Source organism: Narcine bancroftii, chromosome 3, assembly GCF_036971445.1.
Source record: "Narcine bancroftii isolate sNarBan1 chromosome 3, sNarBan1.hap1, whole genome shotgun sequence".
Taxonomy (NCBI): domain Eukaryota; kingdom Metazoa; phylum Chordata; class Chondrichthyes; order Torpediniformes; family Narcinidae; genus Narcine; species Narcine bancroftii.
In genome coordinates this window covers 221,194,008-221,219,865 of record NC_091471.1, presented here as the reverse complement: position 1 = coordinate 221,219,865, position 25,858 = coordinate 221,194,008, and the positions used below count along the sequence as shown (strand labels likewise).

Sequence of the window (25,858 nt, the reverse complement as noted above, 5' to 3'; positions counted from 1 at the left end):
CAGTCTTGCGCACAATGATTAACCATTTTGTTGGTGACCTGTTCTAATACTGATGCCACTTGTGCTAACCCATGTGGTGGGAGCAAATGCTGAAGTACCTCTGTGCCTTGGAGATGGCTCTCTTGCCCAGCATCTCCTTGCTTTAACCAATGTTGCAATGGATCAGGCATTGGGAATAGTGTTCCCCAGTAAGTGGGCACCCTCCAATTGTCATGGTAATCAAGCATGTGCTTTATGGCCTCAAATTAAATATTTACCATTAAATGCAGTAGTCTGTATTGGCAGCAAGTCTGAGGGTGGCCATGAATCATGGACTTCTATATGTCTTATTAATAACACCATTGGCATTAAAGGTTTCTGTTCAGTCTCTTGTCATTTCTATGTTGTTCTCCCAGTGTGAGATCTGTAGGTCCCTGATTCTGTCTCCCATTTCTCTGGAATCACACCCAAACAGAACCTGGGAGGTGTGTCACCGAAAGGGGGCTTTCTATCCTAATGTAGATGGGTTCATACCATCCTTTAAAGTGTGTTCCTGCCCCACTCCCATCTTCTCCAGCATGCTAATGCAAAGCCAACCAACGTGTCCGAATTTTTTTTTTCTCTCTCCCCCTCCCTGTCTCATTCTGGCAGAGTAGCCACTCCACCATCTCAAATTCATCAAGGGGATGTTCTCTGTGGTATCCCTCACTGGAGCTCGCACAGCAGGTCATGAACATTTAATTTGGTAGCTGCAGAAAGCAAGTGACTGTCTTGAGGATTGCAGCCATCACCATCATTGTTCTTGTGCTACTTAGTCGCAATGGGACCTTTTAACTTAACTAGGCACCACCCCCAGCTTCTACTACCTGCAGGCAGCTCCCTCACCCCAGAGCAATCTTGTCGAGCCTGACAGAATAATATCCAGTGGGTTGCTACGTCTCCATGTACCTGGATGAGGACAGTAATCATGCATCAGTCCAACTTGTGAACTCGTAGGATAAATGTTTGTCAGCTATTCCCAATGATTGGGCTGAACAGAGGACCTGTTGCAGGATGTAGTTTCAGCCAAGCTCGATATCCTAAACCATCATTAGGTAGGACCAGTTATCCTGCAGCTTGTTGTTCAGTGGTTGAGTGTCTTTATCTCTCCAGTTCTGCATGCAGTTGCACAATCCCAAGAAGTCCCACAGATCCTTTATGTAAGTGGGGATCTTGGCCTCATGGTTGTCTGTTTCTGCTTCAACTCCAGTCTTCCCTGACATAATTTTTATCCTAGGTATATTACCACCCCCTGCTCCAATTGGGCTTTCTCATAATTTGCCTTGTGCCCCTGGGCCTGGAGGTAGTCTAGAGGAATCCTTGGGTCCCACTTGTGGGCTTCCTGAGATGATGAAGCATCAGAATGTTGTCATATACTGTATCACCATATTCCATTTTCAGATATTCCCTGAAGTGACTCTGTTGTGGTACGTGGAGTACGGTTGGTCTGCTAAGGAAGCCTTGTGGCCGTCCTGTCTAATTGTTTTGCTGTTGCTATATGATGAACACACATCATGGTTGGACCTCCAGTCTCAGTGGAACAGACCAGAATCCAGTGGGAATTTCGATACTGGAGAAATAGGCATGGGGCTCGTAAGATTGTACTGTGATCTTCTGCTAATTGAGGCTTTCTGGTCTATGTACTGATTTGCATTTCTGGTAGTCACCTGTAAACTGCCACATTCCATTAGCTCTGCGTACCAGGTTATGAGAAGAGGAATGAGCCTTCACCAGTACTCCCTGCCCCTCCAGCTGTCAGAACGCCAGCAGAATCCTGTTGATGGAGTTCAGGCCAATGGGGTATTGATCATTTCCTGTGAATGTGGCAGGCTCCATTGGTCGTCGCCCATAGTAGTTCTCATCAGTGCCTCTCCCACTCCTCCTTTTGATGCAGTCTTTGCGATCAGGCCACCTTTCTTTGTTTTTTTAAATCCAACAGGGTTTAGTTTTGTGGGACAATTTTCTGGAGTAGCTGTTGCACTGATCTGAGCCAAAGTGCTGATGACAGTTCACACACAGCCCTGTTTCTATCAACATGTTTTCTATCTGGTATAAGGTTAGCCCTTCACCCCTGGCATCATGGGCATTCTGGGTTGTGGTTTGCAAGGGCAGGTAGCTTGTGTAAGTGAGGGCCCGGAGATGTGATCTAAAACTGTTAACACCTCTTCATTAATGATTTAGTCATGCCTAACCATCTTTAGTTACCTCCCACTCCTACTTATCCTCAATCACAGTAAACAGATCCACAAAATCAGGATTTTCCCCCATCCCATTTGGCTCGACGCATGGACTCTTGTTCTTAACATACTTATAAAATCTATTTAAATTCTCCCTTGCTCTATTTGCCAAAGCAGTATCTAAACTTTTTTAATCCTCCTTATTTCCCTCTTCATTATGCTCTCGTATTTCTCAAGGGATTCCCTCACTTGTCTACCTATATCTAATGTATGATTTTTTTTTCTTCTTCCTGATCTGTGCCTCTGTATCTCTTGTTAATGAGTGTTCTTACCTTCCTGTTCCTGCCTTGCACCTGACTGGGAACATATTCATGCTGGGCCATCATTTCAATTTCTTAAATAGCCGCTTTCAGGTGCATTCTCCGCCAATAATTCACCTGTAGAAGCGGATTCACACTTGTGGAATGTTCGTTCAGGTGGCAGCGCTAAAAGTGCAGCATTGGCTACCTGAAAGGGACAGTTGCACGGGATGCGCCTCGGAGTGCACTGTGGCTCCTGTCTCTTCAGGATGTCAGCGCTGGGATGGCTGGCGTGGGATGTCAGTGCTTGGGAGGCCGGTGCAGGCTGTCAGCGCTGACGTCCTGCACCAGGGGCAGCGGGCAGGGGGGCTGTCAGGCTCTCGCCAGCTGATTGTCATCCCTTTAGCAGCCGCTTTCAGGCGGCTGCATTCAGGTGCCTAGGGGGACTTCATTGCTCTGGCGGTTATCCCTCTCGGAGGAGGGTTGGATTGTGTGCCTCAGAGGCGCCTCATGCTCTTTCAGGTGGCTTCCCGACAGCCACATAGGGATAGAATTTGCAGCTTTACATTGGGGCATTTTGGCCACCTGAAAGTGCCTAAATACCTACCATTTAGCAATTGTGCTTTAACTCTCTAATATTTGCATCTAGTCAACTATTGCGATCTCCTTCCTAATCTTATTAAATTGATCTTGCCCCATTATAGGATTTTAATTTGTCCTTTTCCATATGTTTAAAAAATGCTAGAATTGTGGTCACTGCTCCCAAATTATTCCCATCCTGATATTCAGTTGCCTGATTGGCTTCAAGCATCTTTCTCGGGTTCAAGTTTGCCACTTCCCAAGTAGGTCTATCCATATGTTGCTTTAGAAAGTTCCCATATATACAAAATCTTCATTCTATCCAATCCCCTAATAATTTGGCACTCACTATCAATATTGAAGTAGTTGAAATTACCTGCAAAACATCTTTGATCTTTTTACTAGTCTCTGTACATATTTGATCCTCTTGATCTGTTGAATGTGTGGTGGCCTATAGAATACACCCATAAAGGTAATTACTCTGTTTTGATTCCTAATTTCCACCCAAACTACATTTTACAATAATTCTCCAGTGATATCCTTTTCAAAGGTTGCTGGGATCTCTGTGACTAATATTGCTATTCTGCTCAACCTCTCCTTCCACTATTCCTATCACAGCTGTAACTGCCTGTCACATTTTAGCTTCCAATCCTGGTCTTCCTTCGACCACATTTCTATATGGCTGCAACATCCTGTTGTTCAGTACCTATCTATGTCCTAAGTTCATCAGATTTCTTGCATTAAAATAAATACAATAATTTTATCCTTCTTCCCCCTGTTGTCCACTATCCTGATCTACTTCAGTTTTTACCTTTTCTGGTGGTCAGCTCCTCCCTGCCTGCCCCTCAACATTCAACAAATCAGTTAAATGTTCTGTAGCACTTTAAATAGTTAATTCCATTCCATCCTGATAGATGTATCAAAGTGGGAGTTAGATGTGGCTTTATTGGCTAAAGAGATCATGACATAAGGAGAGAAAGCAGGAATAGGATATTGAAGTCATAGAATCAGCCGTGGTTGCATAGAACGATGGAACAGACTCAAAGGGCTGAATAGCCTTCTGCTCCACTTTTTTTGTTTATCATGTGCTTGGCTTCATTGAACAGTGGATTGAATATAAATGTACGGAAATAATGTGGCAGCTTTATAACACTTTGGTTAGGCTGGATTTGAGTATTTTTAATTTAATTTGGAGGTACAATGTGGTAGCAGAACCTTTTGGCGCACGAGTCCAAGCTGCCCAAGTACACCAATGTGAGCAATTCTTTACAAGAAGTGTGTGGAGGCTTTGGAAAGCTACTGAAGTGATTTACCAGGATGTTGCCAAGTTAGAGAGTTTGAGCTATAAGGAGTGGTTGGACAAACTTGGGTTATTTTTTCTGGAACATTGAAGACTGAGAGGAAACCTGATAGACATTTATAAAATTGAGAGGCATCGATAGGGTAGATGGTCAGAATCTTTTACACAGGGTAATGTGCCACAAACCTGAGGACAAGCATTTAATTGGCAAAGGGGCAAGTTTAAAGGTGATGGGTGGGCAGGTTTTTGTTAAAAAGTCTGGTGGGTGCCTGGAATGGGCTACCAGGAGTAGTAGTAGAACTAACTACTATAGGAGTATTTAAGAGACTTCAAGGTATACAAATAAAGGTGCAGTGAATGGAGAGATATGTATATATGCAAGCAACACAGGTTCTTTAACATGGGCATAATTTTCAGCACAGACACAGAGGTCAAAGAGGCCTGTTCTTGCACTGTACCGCAATATATTGTCTTGTTATTTTGTGGTTGATGCCACTTTAATCGTATGTGAGGATAGTTTTCCTGCATGAGGATCAGAATGAAAGAATATATTCCTTTGGCAAATTTTATGATCGTCACCAGGACAAAATGGATGGCACTTTGCAGCAGTTAGCTATTTCAGTACCAATGACCCAGGTTTGAATTTTCAGCTGTCTAGATGTTTATACATTCTTCCTGTGACAATGTGGGCCCACGTGTTCCAGTTTCCTCCTATGTTGTAAAGACGTAAGGGGTTGATAGGTTAATTGATTACATGGGTGTAATTGGTCAGGGCGGGCTCATGGGCTGGAAGGTCCTGTCAATGTGCTGTATCTTGAAATTATAAACCTTGTGTTTTTAATTATCTGAAGGAATGATTTTCTAAGATGCTATGTTTATGAATGGCACTTCAGGGATCAGAGTGTTTAGTTGTTGGACGCCTTAAAAGTACATTTTAGTTTTACAAGCTTTTTTGTGTTTTAAACATCGCACTTCTTTCAAGGGAGAAATTAACATTTGATTCTGTTGCTAATATAAGGCAAACTCGTGTGATTTCTGTGGATCAATTGCTGGTTTTAAACATTGTTTAGTTTGGTGATATTGGACTGCAGGGTAGATTAGAATGTCAAATGTGCCCCCTCAAAAGGGGCAGGTCTTACTGAAATGTGGCCCAAAAAATATGATCGCATGCCTGTGCTGTGGAATCTTCTTCTGAGTAAACTGAACTTCATTCTCAGCTACCAATGGCTGAAAATAAGAACAAAATCTGAAATAAGGTTTTTTTTGTTTTTTGATAAATGTCCTTGTGACAAACTGCAAGTTGGTTCAAAAAGTACCAGTTGTTTTCTCAGACTTGAAGTGCTCCCCTGTGTTTAGCTTCTGTTCATTGTTCTTTATTTCTCCATAGCCAGTTTTGTTGTGTTGCACGATCTGGAAATGTCATTGTTTTGCAATACTCTGAAAATTGTAAATAAAATTAAGGCTACCAATCATTTTGCCAAATACTGGAAAATAATTGTGCTATTTATTTTGTGCCTAGTTTTCGATCGCCAGGAATTCCAGAATTTTTTTCAAATACACTATTATCCTGTTCTTGAAGAATTAATATTAAGTTTCTGTTGCATGTGAGCAATGTTGAGCGATTATATTTTTGACAATTTTGGAGATTAAAAATTTCAATGGCAGTATTATCAGATAGTTTAATGACACTTTTTCTTTCTCACCAGGTGTCTTCAAAACTACATCCCTGCCTACAGTTTAACACTTTCCTGCCCGATCTGTCGCCAGACTTCTATTCTTCCTGAAAAGGGAGTTTCTGCACTCCAGAATAACTTTTTCATAACAAACCTAATGGATGTTCTTCAGCGAACACCTGACAATAATCGTGAAGACTCCACCATTCTGGAGACTGTCACAGCGGGAGCAGCAGGGAAACCACTTTCCTGCCCAAATCATGATGGAAATGTAAGTTGGTTAATGGTATTAAACGTGTTTGTACTTTTGCTGCCATTTTATTCACCTTGATTTACTATCCTTGTGTTTCTTGATCACAATACAATGTTTGAGAGAGAAAAAGATTGTCCAAGGCTATAGCAAGATACGGATCAGTTGAAAAGTTGGATGAAGCACTGGAAGATGGAATTAAATGCAGCCAAGTGGGCTTGATTGTCTCTCTTTCAGGGGAGCTAGGACATGCACAAGAAGGGTGTGTTGTACCTTAACTGGCATTCCTGCATCTTGATCCCACGGACAATGTTTACGCAATGGGATTTTGCAAAAAAAGACTATCTTGTGGCAAAACTACTCAGTCACGAAGTCGTGGAGCCAAGATGTTTCCCAATCAATTGTCCACCCATTTAATTAGAATTTCATTGCGGTGGTTAAGTGGGGACCCAGGTTGCTGCTATTTTTTACAATAGCACAAAAAATGAAGGATATGGAAGTCGATGACCACATGCAGCTAAAGCACAGTAATAACACAATGACTTCATAATTAGTATCCCCTGTATACAGAGGGAATAATCAAAAAATGGTGTGTTACAGTTGTAAAACTAGCTTTGCACTTGCATTTGTTTGGCTATCATTGAACGTTGAAGGTGGATAAATAGGACAAGAGAAGGTTGGCACAGCCTCCATTTTACTTGTAAACAGTGATTACCTGGTACTTTATTAATTTTCAGCCTGTGCCTGAATAATCCTCCTGCAATGTCACACAAGGCAATTTCATGCATTTATTTTCATTTTTTCCAAATCTTTTTTTTTCCAGGCAAGGCCAGCTTTGTTCGTTATTTGAGAGTCAATCGCATTAGTTTGGCTTGGGATCCAGGTTCCCTCTCCTGAAAGATTTGAATACAATTGATAGATTTTTAGGACAGTTTGCCATTTGGCTTGTTCACTTTCCAACAACCAACCCATAAAATGTGACCAGGTCCATCGCTCACCAAGGGGAAACTTAAGGTGCATAATTAACCTACAAGCTTACATATATTTGTGATGTGGGAGGAAACTGGTGCAGGAGAGGCAACCAATGTTTGTAGAGAGTATTTGGAAACTATACCCAGACAGTAGGATTGAGCCTGGGTGGATGTAGTGATTGGGGAGCAGACTTACCAGCTGCACCACGCTGTTGCCCCTTCTGGATTGTTCAATGAATTTAAATTCTGCACTGGCCTTGTGGGATTTGAGCTCACTGTTAGCTCAGCTTCTGGACTAAATCCAATAATTTCACTGCTGCAAAAATGAACAAACATTCACTCCCCCAACCCCCCAATCAAAAGCTAGCATTATTCAGCTGCTCCTGTCAGGAAAGAGATACAGGGGTATCAGAGCCTAATTTGAGTATTCAGCGATGGCATTTGGAAATGAGATCTTGTATTCCGTTGGAAAAGATAACATAATTTACATCATAATTTTTTTTTGTTAAAACTTAGAGCCAGAATTCGGGATTTATCGGGCTGAATTATTAATCTAGTTCCACACATTGATGGCGTTGCTCCAAACCATGGCAAATAATTGATTGAGAGTTTTATGTTCTTCTTCCTTTGGAGCAGGTGGGGAGGAGTGGATAGGTTAGGGTTGGGGTTGGAGGGGCTGTAGGAATTTTCTTTATTTACATAAAAAATGTTATGTATGTATTTTGTTTTTTTTTAAATTGTATCCATTATTGTATGCTTAACCATGATTTAATAAATAAAATTTTCCTAAAATAGAGCATCAGAGCCAGCACCCTCAGGCGCAGAAACAGTTTCTTTCCCTGGGCAGTGAGAATGATGAACGACCAAAGGAACTAACTATCTGAACCATGTTCACAAACAATATTTATCCATTTATCTATTTATTTATTTATTCATTTATCGATTTATTTATCCATCTATTTATTTGCATGTATGAATACTTGTCCTGTGTATATCTTGTTTGCATGTGTGTTATGTTTGGTTGTGTTTTGTATTTGTCCAATCAGATGATGATAAATTTAAATTTTTAGAATTTAATTTTAAATTTAGACATACAACGTGGCAACAGGCCATTTCAGCCCACGAGTCCGTGCTGCCCAATTTGCATCTAATTAGAGCCACTGGGGATAGCCCACGCAGACATGAGAAGAACATGCAAACTCCTTACAGACAGCGTGGGATTCTAATCCTGGTCCCGCTGGCACTGTAAAGACGTTGCGCTGACCACTACGCCAACTGTGCCGGCCTAAACTTGACTAATGCTGGAAATCAATAATTTTAATTTCCACCATTTGAACGCAGGTTGAAGAGAATTTTTTTGTATCTTAAATTTGGATTGGAAATGTACTGTACATGTTCTGCAAATTTGAAAATTGTAGTGTTGAAATAATAGTGTCGTCACCCCCCCCCCCTCACCCACCAATGTAATGAGCTATCCTCTTTTTGCAGGTGATGGAGTTTTATTGCCGGTCTTGTGAGACAGCAATGTGTCATGAATGCACAGAAGGAGAACATGCTGAGCACCCAACTGTTCTTCTCAAGGACGTGGTAGAGCAACACAAAGCTTCCCTGCAGACACAACTAGAAGCTGCCAAGCAAAGGTATAAGTTGAGTATAAAAAGTAAAATATGGAAGTCTGCAGACACTGTGGTTGAAGTAGAAACAGAATGCTGGAGAAACTCACGAGGTCAAACAGTGTACTTAGTAAAGCAAAGATAAAGAAACATAATCAACATTTTGGACTTGAGCCCTTCATCAAGTTGCTTTGAAAGTGAGACATAATTTATTAAGAACTAGTTAATTCAGTGGACAGGCTTCTTTAACAGTGACACAAAAAGTTTTAAGAGAAGAGAATTTAAGTTTTTAAAAAAAAGACTGCAGGTGCTGAAAATACGCTTTAATAGATCCTACAGCACATGCAGAGAAATTAAGCTAATGTTTAAGATTAATGAAATGTTGGAGCGAGTGCTATGGGCTGGAGGACAAAATTGTCCAGGTAAAAGGGATTGGAAGCACATATTTTTCAAGTTTTTTTGAAAAGGAGCAAAAAATTCCACACAGTGTGACAGATGTGAACTTGCTTATCCTTTTGCAGGCTCCTTAATAGCCAGTTACAACTCTCAGTTTTAATGACTTGTGACCAAAGATACTTAGTTCCTTGTAGCATTTTTCAATTGCCCACCATTTTTTTTAAAAAGAGAAGCATTCTGTTTTCCTGACTGATGGATAACCTCTTGTCAGTCATCGTAAATTAATTTCTCTTCTCTCTCCCCTTGACAGCCTTTGGTGTTCTTATCCTCCGTCACATGTCCATTTAGTTTTGTGTCAACAAAAACTGGGCTGACAGAATGAAATATAATAATGGGCAGCCCAGTTGGCGTAGCAGTTAGTGCAACGCCTTTGCAGCACCATCGATCGGGGCTGGACCTAGGTTCGAATCCCTCACTGTCTCTCAGGAGTTTGTACACTCTTCCCATATCTGTGGGTTTTCTCTGGTTTTCTCCCACCCTTCAAAAACGTTCCGGGGTGTAGGTTAATGGGGTGTAACTTGAGCAGCATGAACTCATAAGGCCGAATTGGCCCGTTAGAGTGCTGTATGTCTAATTTGAATTTTTTAAAAAAATTTCCAAGTTGCCGATGCAAGTACAGCCTGCCAGATCAGATTCTGTTTCAGATTGATTGTCGGAGTTCATACGCGACATTGCATACAACCCTGAGATTCTTTTTCCTGCGGGTGCGGCAGAATCACCACTTATTGGGAGTGCATAAAATACTGACCCAACGTACACATGCAAACAAATAAAGAAATGTGCAATGCAGAGGAAACAAAATCAATAAAGTGCGAAATAAGTCCTTAAATGAATCTCTGAATTTGTTGCTGAGGAGTCTGATGGTGGAGGGATAGCCGCTGTTCCTGAACGGGGTGGTGCGCATCTTGTGGCTCCTGCACCTCTTATGGGAAGGCCTTATTTTTTCCAGATTTTTCTCTGGAGAACTGGCTTTCATGTTAGTACAGTATAAGCCCCCAGATTCTTATTTTTGTATTTTGCTCACCAAGCTCCTGTGTGCGATATTATTAAAATCTTCCTGAAAACCAAAATTAACCATATTCATTGTGCCTTCAGGATTTACAAATTTTCAGGTTTATCAACTTCTTCACCATTACAAATTTCACTATTTTATTTGAACTGGACCTATGATCTGCAGTAAAGGTTGCTTTGCTTCCATGCAGACAGGTTTAATCCCTCTCTGAATAATTACATTTTCTTCATTTATTGAGTGATTTTGATAAATTTCTTCTGTACTTTCTCTAATGCCTGTTATATATTCAAACTAGAAAAGAGTCCGAATGTGACTCAGTGTTTTTTTATTAAAATATTTTCATTGAGATTAACATATGAGCATAAATACAGAATTGACAATTATATAATAATTTGTATACAAGTAAGCGTGCACAAAAAAAAGCCATTGGAAAGAAATAGATAAAATGCAACAATAATTGCTTGTAATACCTCAAAAAAATTAAATTAAAATATCTCTGCAAGTCAGTGTTTTATGATAGTTCCTATAGATTTCTTTGCCCTTCAACATTACCTCTTTTAGAAAGCCCAGAAACCCACATGCTTTTTTTAAAATGTATTCCCAATGTGAACTGCGTACTTGTGCATCAAATCTTTTTAAATTCCTTTTTATAGCACATTTTTACTGTTGTGGAAAAGTAAAGGACTAGAGGCCACAGCCTCAAAATAAAAGGACATGATAAATTTCTGTAGTCGGAAGCTGATGAATCAATGGAATTCATTGGTACAGGCAGCTGGGGAGGCCAAGTCAGAGGATGATCGGTTTTTGATTGTGGAGAGAAGGCAGAACAATGTGGTTGATAGAAAAAATATATCTGGCATGATTTAAATGGTGGAGCATACTCGATGGCTGGTTGGCCTTCATGATCTTTTCATTCTTGCAATGAAATTGTAACATATCACATCTCTCAATCCAGTATGTGTGTGTGTGTGTAATATATTTCATTTGATAACATCCAGTGCTTCCTTGGGCAGAAAATTCCTCAGATTCACTACTCTTAGTTACTCTTCATCTCACTTGAATCTACTTCCATGAATCTTGAGGATAATCCTTTACTTGACTCACCTGCCAGTGCATGCAACTTTCCTTCTAATTTATTCCTTTCATGATTTTGTATGTTTCTAATTGATCCTTTTTCTTTTCCCCTGAATTCCAGCATGTATAGTTCCAGGCAATCACTCCTTATAGGCTAACTTCTTAATCTCTGTAATGAACCTGGTGGACCTCCTCTGCACTGCCTCCAAGATCAGCATATCCTTTCACAAATAAGCAGACAACAACTGCATAGATTACTCCAAGTGAACATCTACTCCTCACTTACTCCCCTGTATATTTGTAATAAATGTACAAACGTGCTTGAGGAATTCAACAGGTCACACACCATCCATGAAAATCAATCAGCAGATAATGTTTCAAGCTAGTCTTTTGTGATTCATGCACAAGCACTCAAGATTTTCTGTACAAGTTAGACATACAGCACAGTGACAGGCCCTGTCGGCGCATGAGTCTGTGCCACCCAATTAACCTACAGCCCCGAGTACATTTTGAAGAGTGAGAGGAAACTGGACCATCGGAGAAAACCCATGCAGACACAGGGAGAACGTACAAACTCCTTACAGACAGCATCTGTCCTTGTACAATTTGGTTTTCTACTCAGCAAACTTGGAAATGCTACACTTGGTCCCTTCCTCCAAATCATTGCTGTATTTTGATGACATTTGTTTCCCCAGCATTGATCCTTGCAGCGCTTTGTTCATAACTGTTTGCTCAACTGAGAAACACCCATTTTTCCCAACTCTCTGCCTTCTATTAATTAGCCAATGCTCTATCCTTGCCCCAACTCCATGCATCCTGAAGAAGTTTTTATGTGGTGCCTTATCAAAAAATCCAAATATACAATATCCTCCTACTCCCCACCATCCACTGCATTTGTTATATCATCAAAAAAATCCCAGTAAATTTGTTAAACTTCAGGAGGACCAAGAATGACCACCCTCCACTGCATATCAACAACTCTGTAGTAGAGAAAGTGGTGAGCACCAAGTTCCTTGGACACAGAGCACCTCCTTACTTGTCAGGGAGGAGTAACAGCAACTGCACTTCCTGAGAAGACTGAAGTGGCCATGGCTACCAGCCACCATTATGTCAACCTTCCATAGGATCTCTATTGAAAGTGTCCTGGCCAGCTGCATCACAGTGTGGTATGGTTGCTGCATCGAAATGGATCAGTGGATAATCCACAGGACCAGAAGAGTGGCAGAGAAGATCACTGGAGTCTCCCCCTTCAAACCCCCCCCCCCCCCCCCCCACAATCAACGCGATCTTCTGGGATCTGAAGAGCAGTGTGACAATTGCAGTCTTTCAATCTGCCGGGGCCTGACCAGAGAACTTTTGTAAATGATCATAAACCCATCAACTATAACTTCTGCCATTTTTTAATTAGTAACCTGGGATGTATTATTAGGACCAGTGGACCTATCTGCCTTTTAAGCCTGCTACTTTCCCAAGCGGATGATTATGCAGAGGTTCTCAGTTCTCATTGCGTCTTTGACATCATTCTTGGGCATGTTGCCTGTATCTTCCACCGAGAAGAATAACATAATATACTTATTGAAGGCCTCTGGAATTTTTGCTTTACTCATCATTAATTCCCCTTCTTATCTTCCTATATTCACCTTTGCCACCCTTTTTCACTTTATATGTTTATGAAAACTAAAAAAAAAAATTACGCTAGTATACTCTTATTGTCTTTCCTTTAGTTTGTTTGGTGGTTTTTTTGTTTCTTTTTAAAGTTTTTCCAATATTCCAATTTCACTGTACTCTTGGTAATTTTGTACCAATAAGCTTTTAATTTGCTCCCTTTTATTTCCTTAGTTACCCAAGAATGACTCTCATTACCTTTACTGTCCTTGATTTTAAATGGAGTATACTTTTGTTGAGCACTGTGGAAAAAATCTCAAGTCTTCCACTGTTGTTCAATTGTCCCACCATATTGTCGCATGGTTAGCACAATGCTGTTACAGTGCTAGCAACCCAGGTTCGAATCCAAGCTGTCTGCAAGGAGTTTGTACATTTCCCTGTGCCTGGGTGGGTTTCCTTCAGGTGGTCCAGTTTCCTTTCACCCTCAAAAAACGTACAGGTTTGTAGGTTAATTGGTGTATTTGGGCAATATGGACGTGGGCCAAAAGGACCTGTTACCGTGCTATATGTCTAAATCTAAATTTTAAATACATTTTTTAAATAGCCTATGTTCCCAGTCTACATTAGATAACACCTCCCTTATCCCATCGTGATCTTGTTTGTTTAGACACAAGACTGTTAGATCTTACTTTAACGCCGTCCATTTTTGAGAAGCTAAATTAGGCTTTGATCAATCTTTCAGAGAGGATCATATTCCCTTGTAGATTTGATAGCATCATAGATAACACATGGTTTTTGAACAATCTCAAGGCTGCCTCAAACAATTTGACTTTTCCAATCAATGTGCAAGTCTCTCATGACAACAGCTGTGCTACAGTAATGTTTATTATTTTGTGACCTAAAGACCATTCTCACCAATTAATTCTTCTCCCCCCCCCCCCACCACCTTTGCTATTCCTAATTTCTGCCCAGATGGATGCAACCTTCTGCTGATTGGATCTTGTACCGTCTCTCACTTTTGCTCTGATCTCATCCCTAATTTTGAGCGCTGCCCCATTCTCCTTCCTTCCTGCTTATCCTTATGATTTACTTGATATCCTTGGATATTTAATTCTCAATTAACTCCATCCTGCAACCACATTTATTTTTTTTTTAAATATTTTATTTTTCACTGACTCATAAAATGCAAACAAACCCATGTAACTTTTTTAACATTCACGTAACATACAGTCTGTATCTATCCCCCACCACCCCTTCACCATCGTACAACTGAAAGTACAGTCAATTAAATTACATTGACACATTGCCTGCATCATGTCCCACTTCTTTGATCACATTCATTTCCCTGCTGAGACAGACTGCTACAGTACCCCTATTTCGGAAGTGGGGGGAGAAATTAATTGTACATGATTTTCTCCAGGGCAATGCATTGCCACAAAATGATTCCCTTTTTTACTGAATTTTGCTGTAAGCTCACTGACCTTGTTTTGAATGCTTAAGGCATTCAGATAAAGTGCCCTTGCATGCATTGTCCTTTTAGAATCAAATAATCTTTTTTGTCAATCGGACAGTATTGAAATTGCGACTGCCACTTTTATTCAATGGCCATCGTTCTTCATGGCAGACTATTTTGATGTGGCAAGTGTATTCCATATATGTATTTTGCTTCTGTGCTTTGTATCTTCAAACTTCTAGTCCGTTATTTGGACACATTTACCTTCAACCAACCTATGTGGCCTTTTCTAGTTTATTTGTACATTAATATTGACTATTAATTTATTCAGTTATTGCTTTGAGAACTTGTTTGATTCTTCTAGGCTAGTACTATTGTATGGAGTCACCATACATCCTGACCTCTGCATTCTGTGGGGAGGTTGCAGACTCTCTCCCTGTGATGGCTTAGGTTTCTGCCAGGTGTTCAGGTGGTCACTGTAAATTACATGTTTGTGTTGGTAAGTGGTGAAGAATGAAAGGAAAAATCCAGAGATCCCAAGATAATAAAAAGGATGGCAAGAAAGATGATACCATTTAAATTGGGTTGTAAATACTAGCAAGATCTTCACAGGTGAAATTTTGAGAGTAGAGAGTTTGTATGTTCCTGTCAGGATCAAAGGCAAGGTTAGCAGGCATAGGGAGCCTTGGTTTTTTGACAGATATTGGGGATCTGGTTCAGAAGAAGAGAGAGTTATATAACAGGTATAGGCAACACTGAGCAAATGAGGTACTTGAGGAGTATTTTAAAAAAATGCAAGAAAAACCTCAACAAAGAAATCAGGAAGGCTAAGAAAAGACACGAGGTTGCTTTGGCAGACAATGTGAAGGAAAATGCTAAGGGTTTCTATAGGTATATAAAGAGAAAAAGAGTAAGTGACAAATTGGTCCACTTGAAGATCAAAGTGGTCGGCTATGTATGGAGCCAAAAAAGATAGGAGAGATCTTAAACATTGGTTTCTTTTTTACATCATTATTCACTCGGGAAATTGGCACAGAGTCTAGGGAAGTAAGGAAAACTGGCAGTGAGGTCATGGAACCTTCACCGGTTAAAGAGGAGGAGGTGCTTGCTGTCTTAAAGCAAATAAGGGTGGATAAATCTCCAGGGTCGAGGAGGTTACCAGGAAAGTATATTAAGGAAAGGCTGTAGATGTTGTCTACATGAACTTTAGTAAGACCTCGCATGAGAGGTTAGTCAGGAAGGTTCAGACGCTAGGTACTTATGGTGAAGTAGTGAACTGAATTCGACAATGGCTGGACAGGAGAAACCAGAGTCTAATGGTAGATGGTTGTCTCTCAGATTGGAGGCCTGTGATGAGTGATGTGCCTCAGGGATCGGTACTGAGACCATTGTTGTTTGCCATCTATATTAATGATCTGGATGATAATGAGGTCAATTGGATCACCAAGTTTGAAGATGACACTAAGATTGGAGGTGTTGTGGACAGCGAAGAAGGTTTTCAAACCTTGCAGAGGGATTCGAACCAGCTGGAAAAACAAGCTAAAATATGACATATTGAGTTTAATGAAGAGAAGTTTGAGGTGTTGCATTTTGGAAGGACAAACCAAGAAAGGATATATATTGGTAAATGTGAAGGCACTGAGGAGTGCAGTAGGACAGAGGGATCTGGGAATACAGATGCATGATTCCCTGAAAGTGGTTTCACAGGTGAATAGGGTTGTAAAAAGAACTTTTGGCATATTAGGCTTCATAAATCAAAGAACTGAGTGCAGGGGTTGGGATGTTACAGTTGTGTAAGATGTTTAGGAGGACAAATTTGGAGTACTGTGTGCAGTTTTGGTCACGCAACTACAGGAAATGTATCAATAAGATTGAAAGAGTGCAGGAAAGATTTACTAGGATGTTGCCTGGACTTCAGGAACTGAGTTACAGGGAAAGGTTAAACAGGTTTGGACTTTATTCCCTGTAGTGTAGAAGAATGAGGTGAGATTTGATAGAGGTATTTAAAATTAAGAGGGGGCTTTCTTCACTGAGGGTAGGTGAGATATAAACCAGAGGACATGGGTTAAGGGTGAAAGGGGAAAAGTTTATGGGGAACATGAGGGGGAACTTTTTCACATGGAGACTGGTGGGAGTATGGAATGAGCTTCCATTTGAAGTGGTGAATGCAGGCTCAATTTTTACATTTAAGAAGAATTTGGAAAGGTACATGGATGGGGGAGGTATGGAGGGCTATTGGCTTGGTGCAGGTCAATGGTTCTAAGAAATTGACCAATTACAAATGAATCAGAGGGTGAAAAAGGAATATTGAAACAAGAGGCAAAAAAAAAGCAATATGGGAAAGAAAGTAATATAGCAAAGACTGGGTCCCATTCAGAACAAAGGAATTGAATTTTTTATTGTCATGGTTAATGTAAAAATATAATGAATAGCTGTTTGTGGGCGCTCCTGGAAAGTCAACCCATACTTGAGTAAGTGCAGCTGTTATTAAAATAATGAAACAAAAGTGGAGGATATAACATTACAGTAAGTGAAAGATGCATGGAATAATGATACCAGGACAAAGTGAAGGCATTTTCATTGAAGACATTTCTGTTATCCAAAAAATGCAGTTAACTGCAGTGCACATCCAGTCCTGAGTGTTTTGGATAATTGGAAATGTACTGTACAATTCAAATGAATTTGCAGGGTCATATGGTGCACAATTGGTGTAAAGTAGTGGTTATGAGGTACCAGAGAGGTGAATAACTCAGATAGATGGTAGGTGCTCTGGTCACTACTTTGTTGAGTTACACTGATTTTGCCCAGAGTGCCAAATGATGGGTGCTCTTGGGCAAATCACCCAATTCCCTTTGCAATATCAAAGGAGCATTACATGGATAATGATTTAATCTCCTACTATCCTGAGGTTGAAATTTCAAGTGACCTTGGAAATTGCCCTATCATTGTTTAAAAGCACTGATGAAAGCTTAGTTTTGTCCTTAACTGTATTTATACCATGGCATAAATTGTTTAAAGGAGAAACTTAATTCATGTCGTTTGGATATTTGGGGATAGAAATACAACCACTGCCATGAAAATATAGAAGTTTGTGCCCAGTAAGATCTCAACAGATGGCGTGAGAGACTGCGGATGGTGGAATCTGGAACAAAGCCCAATCAGTCGGAGGAACTCAGCAGGTCGAGAGGCATCAGTGGGAGAAAATGAATTGTGAATATTTTGCTTTGGAACTCTTCATTAGGGGAGCAGTAACTAGTGTAGGGAGGGCATGGTAAAAGGATTGAACAGGAGTCATTGCAGTATTGGTGAACTAGGGGGAGGTGAAGAATGATGAGCAGATATTTTATTGACAGATGCCAGACAAAGGGGGAGAGATGCAAAAACAATGGGATAAGTGAAGGAAGAAAGGGTGGATTGGGTGACAAAGGGACATTGCATTGGAGACAGTGTTGTGCTGTGGGGCCAGGCTGTTTTCAGATATTTGGTTACAGCCCTTTTTCTCAAATACTGAAGTAATCAAATTAATAATGGTGGAGTTTGGTCTCTAGATCTTCATATACAAGCAACATCTGCAGCATAATGACAAATATCGCTTCTGAAGAACTAGGAGATTTTGGGTATAATTGTGTGTGTGTGTGTGTGTGCGTGTGTGCGCTGCGCGCGCGCATTCAATCTGGAAAAATGTGAAGTCATGCACTTTGGAAAATTGAACTTGAAAGCAGAGTATGTCCTCAATGGAAGGGTCCTTTACAGTGCAGAAGAACAGTGGGATCTTGGGGTCCATGACCCTAGATTGTTCAAGGTTGCTGCACGTTGATCTGATGGTTAAGCAGGCGTATGATGGATTGCCTTCCATTTGTCAGGAGATTGAGTTCAAGAGCCATGAGATTATGTAGCAGCTCTCTAAAGCTCTGGTTAAAACACAGTATGGTGTTTAATTCTGGTTGCTTCATTATAGGAAGGATATGGAAGCTTTAGAGAGGGCGCAGAGGAGATTTGCCAGAATGCTGCCTGGATTGGCCAACAAGTCTTAAGAATAAAGGTTGACTGATCTTGAATTTTTCTCTTTAGTGATGGAGTTCAAGAGGTGTATTAAGAACAGTAGAATAATCTTTTAGGATTTGCATTCAATCTGTCAATTATCTACTGTAAACGATTCATTGAAAGTAAATTGTCATGGAGAACTCCCAATATTCATCACAAACGTTTCCTAGATTTAGAGCCTCAGTACTGTCTAAATGTCTGGCATAACCTCTAATTCATCCTTCAAATATTATCCAACTTTGTGACTTTTTTTCACATTTGCGTTCAAATCATTTCATCCTGATTGAAATTTGGTTTATGTTCAAATTGTCTTCATTATTTTTAATACTTCACTATTTATTTTCTCTCCCAAACCATATTTTTTATAACCCTTTTGCATTTTTTTGTTTTATCTCTTATCTGCTTGGTGATTAATTTTAAATTCTTTCTTTGCATTGGTTACTTTTTCCAGTAAATAAACTGTGTGATCTCTGTACAAAATAAAATCAAAAGATTGCTGAATGTTTGCACTTTATTAAAATACTTTGCACAAACTACTCCACTTAGTGGGGGGGAAAAAAATAACCTCTGGTCTTTTCACAGGGTCCCTGAATTAGACTCTGCTTTAGGTTTCCTGTCTGAAATCTTGCAAGATTTAACAAATGAGAAAGTGAGCATTGAGGAAGAAATCCACACGACATTCAATGATCTCCAAAAGACCTTAAATGTACGAAAAAGTGTTCTGCTTATGGAACTGGAAGTCACATATGGTGTCAAACAAAAAGTAAGATGATTTTATTAAGATTGATTTGCTTGCCAAAAAAACTGTGAATGCTTTGGTAATCAGTAATATGTGACCAAAGCAGACAATGTTGGAAGTATTTAACATTTCAGGGTGATGACTTCTTTTCAAGAGTGAGAATAAGTTAGAGGTCAAACCTGTTTTAAGATAGAAAAAGTAATTCCGGAAAAGACTTTGAAAATGTGAAGCTTCCATTGCCAGTTCATGGATTGTTGTAATGCTTTTTTTAATTAAAAAAAAATGTTGAATAGCAAGTTGACAATGTCCATTGTATTATCATATGCTTCTGGATATTGTTGTCTGAGTTATATTGCCAGTATAAATAATGGGGCATAAGGTGTAAAATTTGTCCCATTAAATTTTCAAACAATTGTTTGATAAACAGGTATAGGTTGTACCTCTTTAATCCAGCGACGTTGGGACCTGGCCATTGCTGGACCACAGAACATGCTGAAAAACTGAAAACACATGTATGCTCAGATTCTGCAGTTATTTTGAGTTTGTGGGGGTACCTAAGGGCAGGCAAGACCCTGTGGTAAGTGCCTGCTGTGCCCTGCTGGCCAGCCGTTGGTAAGTTCATCCCACGGCTCTCGCTTGGCATCAATGGTTGGACCGTGCTGGCTTCTCTCCCTCTCTTGACCACAAGAAGAACCTTTCTCTTGTGCAGTCCTTTCAGAGGGACAAAGATTTGTTTCCCCACCACTTCCATTTGTTCTGAGGAAGCTGCTGCGGGGCAATGCAGCATCTGCCGCACATTGGGCAGAAGTAATTTGATGAGGTGTGTGTGGGAACTTGTGGACAGGAGTGATCCTTTCACTATTTACACATGGTTTGTGATGAATGAAGACCGGGTTCTCAATACCATTGGGTGGCACAATTGGCATAGCAGTTAGCGCATTGCCTTTGCAGTGCCAGTGATGGGATCTGGAGTTCAAGTCCCACGCTGTCTGTGAGGAGTTTGTACTAACGGCAGTAGATTCAAATGTGCCGGAACATGGGAGTTGCCTGACCACAGGGTAACACCCTGTGTTATTGCTGAGGACTCCAAATATCTCAATTTTTCCAAACAAATAGAAGAAAATAATTTTTTAAACATTGAAAGATAAATTTGCATGCCAAAGTTATTGCAGAGATCATTGCTTGGACACCCTAATGTAAGGCACTTTGGTGACTGGGTGTCATTGCTTCCTGTACCTATACATTCCAAACACGTGTGCTTTGGTAGTTTACTGGCCACAGTAAATGGCTCTTAATGTGCAGGTGAGTGGTAGAATCTGGGAGAATTTGATGAAAATCTGGAAAGAATGAAAAAAAAGAGTCTACAGTACATAAATCGTTGATGGTCAGGTGAGCAGAACAGCTGGTTTCAATGTAGTATCTGTCTTTGAGTCTGTGGTTTCAATTAGGATTTACACAACAAGAAATGGGGAGCCAGAGGGACTTTGTGTAAACCAAGAACAAAGACACAATTTTTTATACACATTCTCCACTTACCTGTCCTGCTACCCCCGCCCTGAGGGCGATACATTTAGCACATTGCTGTGGCAGCTCCGGGGCATGGGTTCGAATCCGGCGCAGACCATGATCTCTTTCCCCATCCCTCCACCCCCCCATGTCCGTGTGGATTTCCTCCCGGTGCTCTAATTTTGTCCCACATTCTAAAGATGTACAAGATTAGTAGGGGGTTAATAGCTCACGTGTGTAAGTGAGCAGCTTGGGCTCTTGGGCCGGAAGGCCCTGTTACTCTGCTGTGTCTCTAAGCAAGTGAGGATGGGTGTGGAGATAGACTTGAAGAACAGAATGCACCTTTGGCCCATGATGTGGTGCAAACCTATATAAATGTGCTCCACATTAATCAACCCTTCCCTCCTTCACATCCCATCACCCTCTTCTTCTAGCATTCATGTGCCTTTATTTGAGTCTTTTAAAAGTCAACTTCAACCACCTGGAAATAAATACCAGGCACCCAACATTCCCTCCCCTCCATCTCTTTTACTTCCCTCTATCCCATCAGAAACATCAAAACCATCATTTTCTCTTTTTCCCCATCTTCAGGCACTTTTATAATCAACCTGTTCCACCACTCTGAAAGGGTCTCTTTGCATTTAAACCACATTATATTTGCAGCTAGTGGGCACCGATCTTAATTATTTAAGTGCATTGCATTCCCCCCCCCCCCCCCCCCGTGAATCTGTTTATTAGGTTGAGAACATTCTAGAATTAGAATGAACAAACTGGTGTACATTTTAGGTTGAGATTAAAATATCCAGAAGGCAGACCCAGTTGTAAATGCAGAATTCCAGTCCTGGAGACTCAGGGTTGTTCATTTAATCTGCACTAGGTTAACTTGGCTATAGGCTCAACCTCCAAGACTGCTGCGGGAGTACGAACCAGAGCTGAACTGAATTGTTAAGCCAGCAGTATTAGTTCAGAAAGAAGAGCCGGCAAGTGGTGTTTGCTGATTTATGACATGCAAATTGAGTCGATGTCCAGCTTTAGTTTGTAAGAAGAATTTGTCTTCAGATTAATTCAAAAGAGATGAAGTAGTAACACAGTTGAATGTCTGAGGGACTAGGAGGATAATGTAGAAAATAATGAATTTGATAATTTTCTCCCTGACCCCACTTTGAAGTTATCAGAGTAGATACAGTAGACGTTACTTCAGGTTCCCTTCTCTTGGAATAGATTGTGGCGCGCTGAAGTGGCAGCAAGCACAAAACTCAAAATAATGTACAACAGGCTTTATTCCAATAAAAGTCTGAACACCAGTTCAAGCCCTGCTGGCTCCCGTGTGACTGGGTCAGGAGGGGCTGACTCAGGTTTAAATTCAGATCGGCTGACAGCCAGCCAGGTGAAGTCAGCCCCTTGGGTAGTCTTCCTGCAGGTACAGAGATCACCCCCTGCAGTAGGCCGGTGGTTGTATCACCACCATCCTCACCGCTCATTTTTCAGTCATTTTTTATTGAGCCAAAAGAAGGAAATTTTTTTTTACAGTTGGGCTTTGTGCTGAAATGCAGGATGGGTGGTGAGCGCCAGACCTTCAACGCGCAGTCATCACTTGCTGTGATCAACATCCCCTAGTCCACAGGGCAAAAGGCCACAGAATTCACCACATTCTGCTATAGCTTTGCCAGGCAGATGTTGTAATGCATGTCCTTTTTTTAAAAAAATATATAATTGTGTGAACTCATTAGCATGTTTGATTAAAATGTTCTTTGAATTTGATTAATTCAAAGAATTACGCATGATACAATATAATTGGTTACACAGGCTATATACCACGCCCCAAAAATTAAATAAATGGGATCCAACATTATTAGATAGATGTTTTCGCTGTAAGAAGGAAACGGGGACAACAGTACATGCAATTTGGGCATGTGAGAAAGTGGAAAAGTTTTGGGAAGATCTGAACCAAGTATTAAATAAAATCACAAAAAGCAACATACCCAAAAATCCAGAGATCTTCCTTCTAAGTAATATAAGAAGTAAAGAACTTGGACTTGATTTGGATGGAACACAAAAAAGATTTGTTATGATAGCCCTAGCTGTAGCAAAAAAAATGTATTATGTCAACCTGGAAATTGGAAGACAACCTGAGAATACAACAATGGTACATAGAATTAAATAAATGTATTCCATTGGAAAAAATAACATATAATTTAAGAAATAACATCACAATATTCAAACAAATATGGAAACCGTACATGGAACACAATAGAGAAATCCTACCACAGACCTGCACCACCTAAAATGACAGAAGGAGAAGACAACGAAATGAACTGACTCAGTATATAAAAGTAAAAGACACAAATTTCTTGTTTATTTTTATTAAGTGATGACATTGTTTAACGGGTTTAATGTATCATATAGATTGAACTTTGAATAAATGGGGGGGGTGAGGGAGGGAGGGAAGGGAGGGGGGAAAAGGGGAGAAAATGTCACTATATATATTCAAGAGAAAAATATATGTATTTTGGTCAGTATGGTTTATAGTGTGAAAAATAAAAAAAATTTTAAAAATGAATTTGATTAATCGTGTGTTTTGGTTTATTTTTTGTTATTTTGGAGAAATGCACATGATGAGTAATGGATATCAAATTATTGTTGCAGGTTCTCCAATCACAACTGGATGCAATCATGCAGGGTCAGGAAAGCATCAGAAGTAGCTGCAACTTCACTGAACAAGCCCTAAACCATGGGACAGAAACTGAAGTTTTGTTAGTTAAGAAGCAAATGGGTGACAGGTTGAATGAACTAGCTCTTCGTGAGTTCCCTTTACAGCCCCAAGAAAATGATCAGCTGGAATTTGTGGTGGAAACTGAAGGACTTAAAAAATCCATACACAATTTGGGTACCATCATAACAACAAATGCAGTGGCTTATGAGACTGTGGCAACAGGTGAGGGTCTGAGACAATGTGTCATTGGCCATCCTACATCTGTGACCATAACAACAAAGGATAAGGATGGAGAACTTGTAAAAATTGGAAACGCATGTCTTAGTGCTGAAATTGCATCTCCTGATGGTAGTGTAGTTGATGGAGAGATACTTGACAATAAAAATGGAACCTATGACTTCCTTTATACCATTCAGAAAGAACAAAAGGAGGGTGACTTCACACTCACTCTTCGGCTTTATGATCAGCACATCAAGGGGAGCCCATTTAAGTTGCGGGTTGTTAAACCCACTGATCTTTCTCCAACCTCTGATGGTGCCAAGCGACGTGTGAAATCCCCAGGCAGTGGGCATGTGAAACAGAAGGCAGTAAAACGACCAGCAAGCATGTATAGCACGGGAAAAAGGAAAGAGAATCCCATTGAAGATGATTTGATTTTTAGAATAGGTATGTAGATTTATTTTCATATTTTCTCTTTTTCTCCACGTGACCTCACTACCATCTGGACAGAAATTCAAACGTCGCTAATTTAGTGGAAAATGTTCATCCTTCCTGCATGTTCATTATTCCTGTTCACTCCATCCCCTAAAAGGCACTGGTCCAAGATTCAATTGAAATTGGAGCTTTTGCCTTCAATACACAACTGCATGAAATTTATGAACTCCAGGCACTAGTGAGGTGTTATATTGACGGCTTAGCTTTGTCGTTAAGGTATTACAACCTAATTACATCATGTATACTTTTTATTTTAAATTGAATATTGTCAGTCCCTTTTAAGAACTGCTGCAGATCCCAATACAGTAATCCTAAAATGGGTCCTAGATCCTGATTTGAATATCCAAATCATATTCCAAAGGTTACTCACAGAAAACCAGTTAGTTACAAGGGAAATACCTGAAATAGATCTTGTCAATATATATTGTTATGGAGTCCAGAGGACCCCCAAAACCAGCAGCAATAGAGATGCACCACAATACAGGATTACTTAGATAAAAGTAGTTTTTAATTATAATTGAACAAGAAAACAGAATTAAACTTTAACTTATTACTTAACCTACTCACTTAACCTCCCTAACCTACTTCATCCCTCCCCCCCCTCTAATACTAATCGCAGGTGTGTGTAATGTATATTTAAGATTAGAAAAGTTCTTTGGATCACAATCCAATCTCACTGGTTGCAGGCAATTCTTGTACTGTGCACAGAAGTTAGCATTAACAAAGTTCACCAGGCTTTGGTGCTTAACAGGCAAATGGTTACCACTCAGGAAGGTTCTTGCTGGTTTTCAGAGAGAGATTCCTTTTGTTCCAGGACATCCGCACCTGATTCCTTTCCAATCAGTCTTGCTGACAAAACTTGCCCCCTTCAGGGTTCTCGACGAACCTTGCCCCCTTCAGGGTTCTCGACGAACCTTGCCCCCTTCAGGGTTCTCCAGATGATCCTCTTTCTTTCAGGTCACCTCAGATAGCCAGTCTTCTCCTTTGACCAGACAGCCTTCCAAAAGTTGCCAGCTTTGTCCTTCTGGAATTGATTACTGTGTCTCTCCTCTCTGTTTCATTCCCTCCCTCTCTGAGAGCAAAACTGTTCTTTCTCCTTGCCTGCAAAGATCACATGCTCTCCTGGGCCAGCTGGATTCTGCACCTTGGTTGCTCTTTCTGCAAAAAACATTCTGCCAAAATTCTGTGTTTTGAAATGTGTGTGTGCAACCTGCTCTAGCAATTCCTCCCAAACCATCTCTCTTTACTCTGTCACAATATCGTCATCCAAAATACTTTTTTTTGCCGCCTTTTTGCATTTTATGTAAATTATATTATTTCACTCAAACACTTCTTCTGATGCAGAACTTTCACATGATGTCCTCCACAAAGTCTGTTGGTGAAGCAGCATTCAATTTTCTGCAATTCCAAATCTATACAATTACACATGGGTCAGCACATGCCATAACAATATCGTTGCAAACACAGAAACTTGGTTGAGGGAAAGATAGGATTGGCAGCTCAATATTACTGGGTATAGAAGTTTCAGGTGTGACAAAGGAGACACAAAAATTGGGTTTTACCCTACTGAACAGAGAGTGCATTACAGTAGCCTAGAGTGTTTGGTTAATAAGACAAAATGGGTAAATAAGATTTCGACTTCCCAGTCATTGATGGGGATTA

At 40.3% G+C, this 25,858-nt stretch overlaps 1 protein-coding gene across 8 annotated transcripts in view; it reads left to right on the top strand.

Annotated features, from left to right (window-relative positions):
* The window catches only part of trim2a (tripartite motif containing 2a), a 239,418-nt gene that overhangs the window by 111,530 nt on the left and 102,030 nt on the right, over positions 1 to 25,858 (top strand). For all 8 annotated transcript variants that reach the window (XM_069926689.1, XM_069926688.1, XM_069926687.1 and 5 more), the window contains 4 exons: positions 6,080 to 6,317; positions 8,756 to 8,907; positions 19,107 to 19,287; positions 23,416 to 24,148. In XM_069926689.1, the coding sequence (XP_069782790.1) occupies positions 6,080 to 6,317; positions 8,756 to 8,907; positions 19,107 to 19,287; positions 23,416 to 24,148 (1,304 nt within the window). The remainder of the gene's footprint in view (positions 1 to 6,079; positions 6,318 to 8,755; positions 8,908 to 19,106; positions 19,288 to 23,415; positions 24,149 to 25,858) is intronic.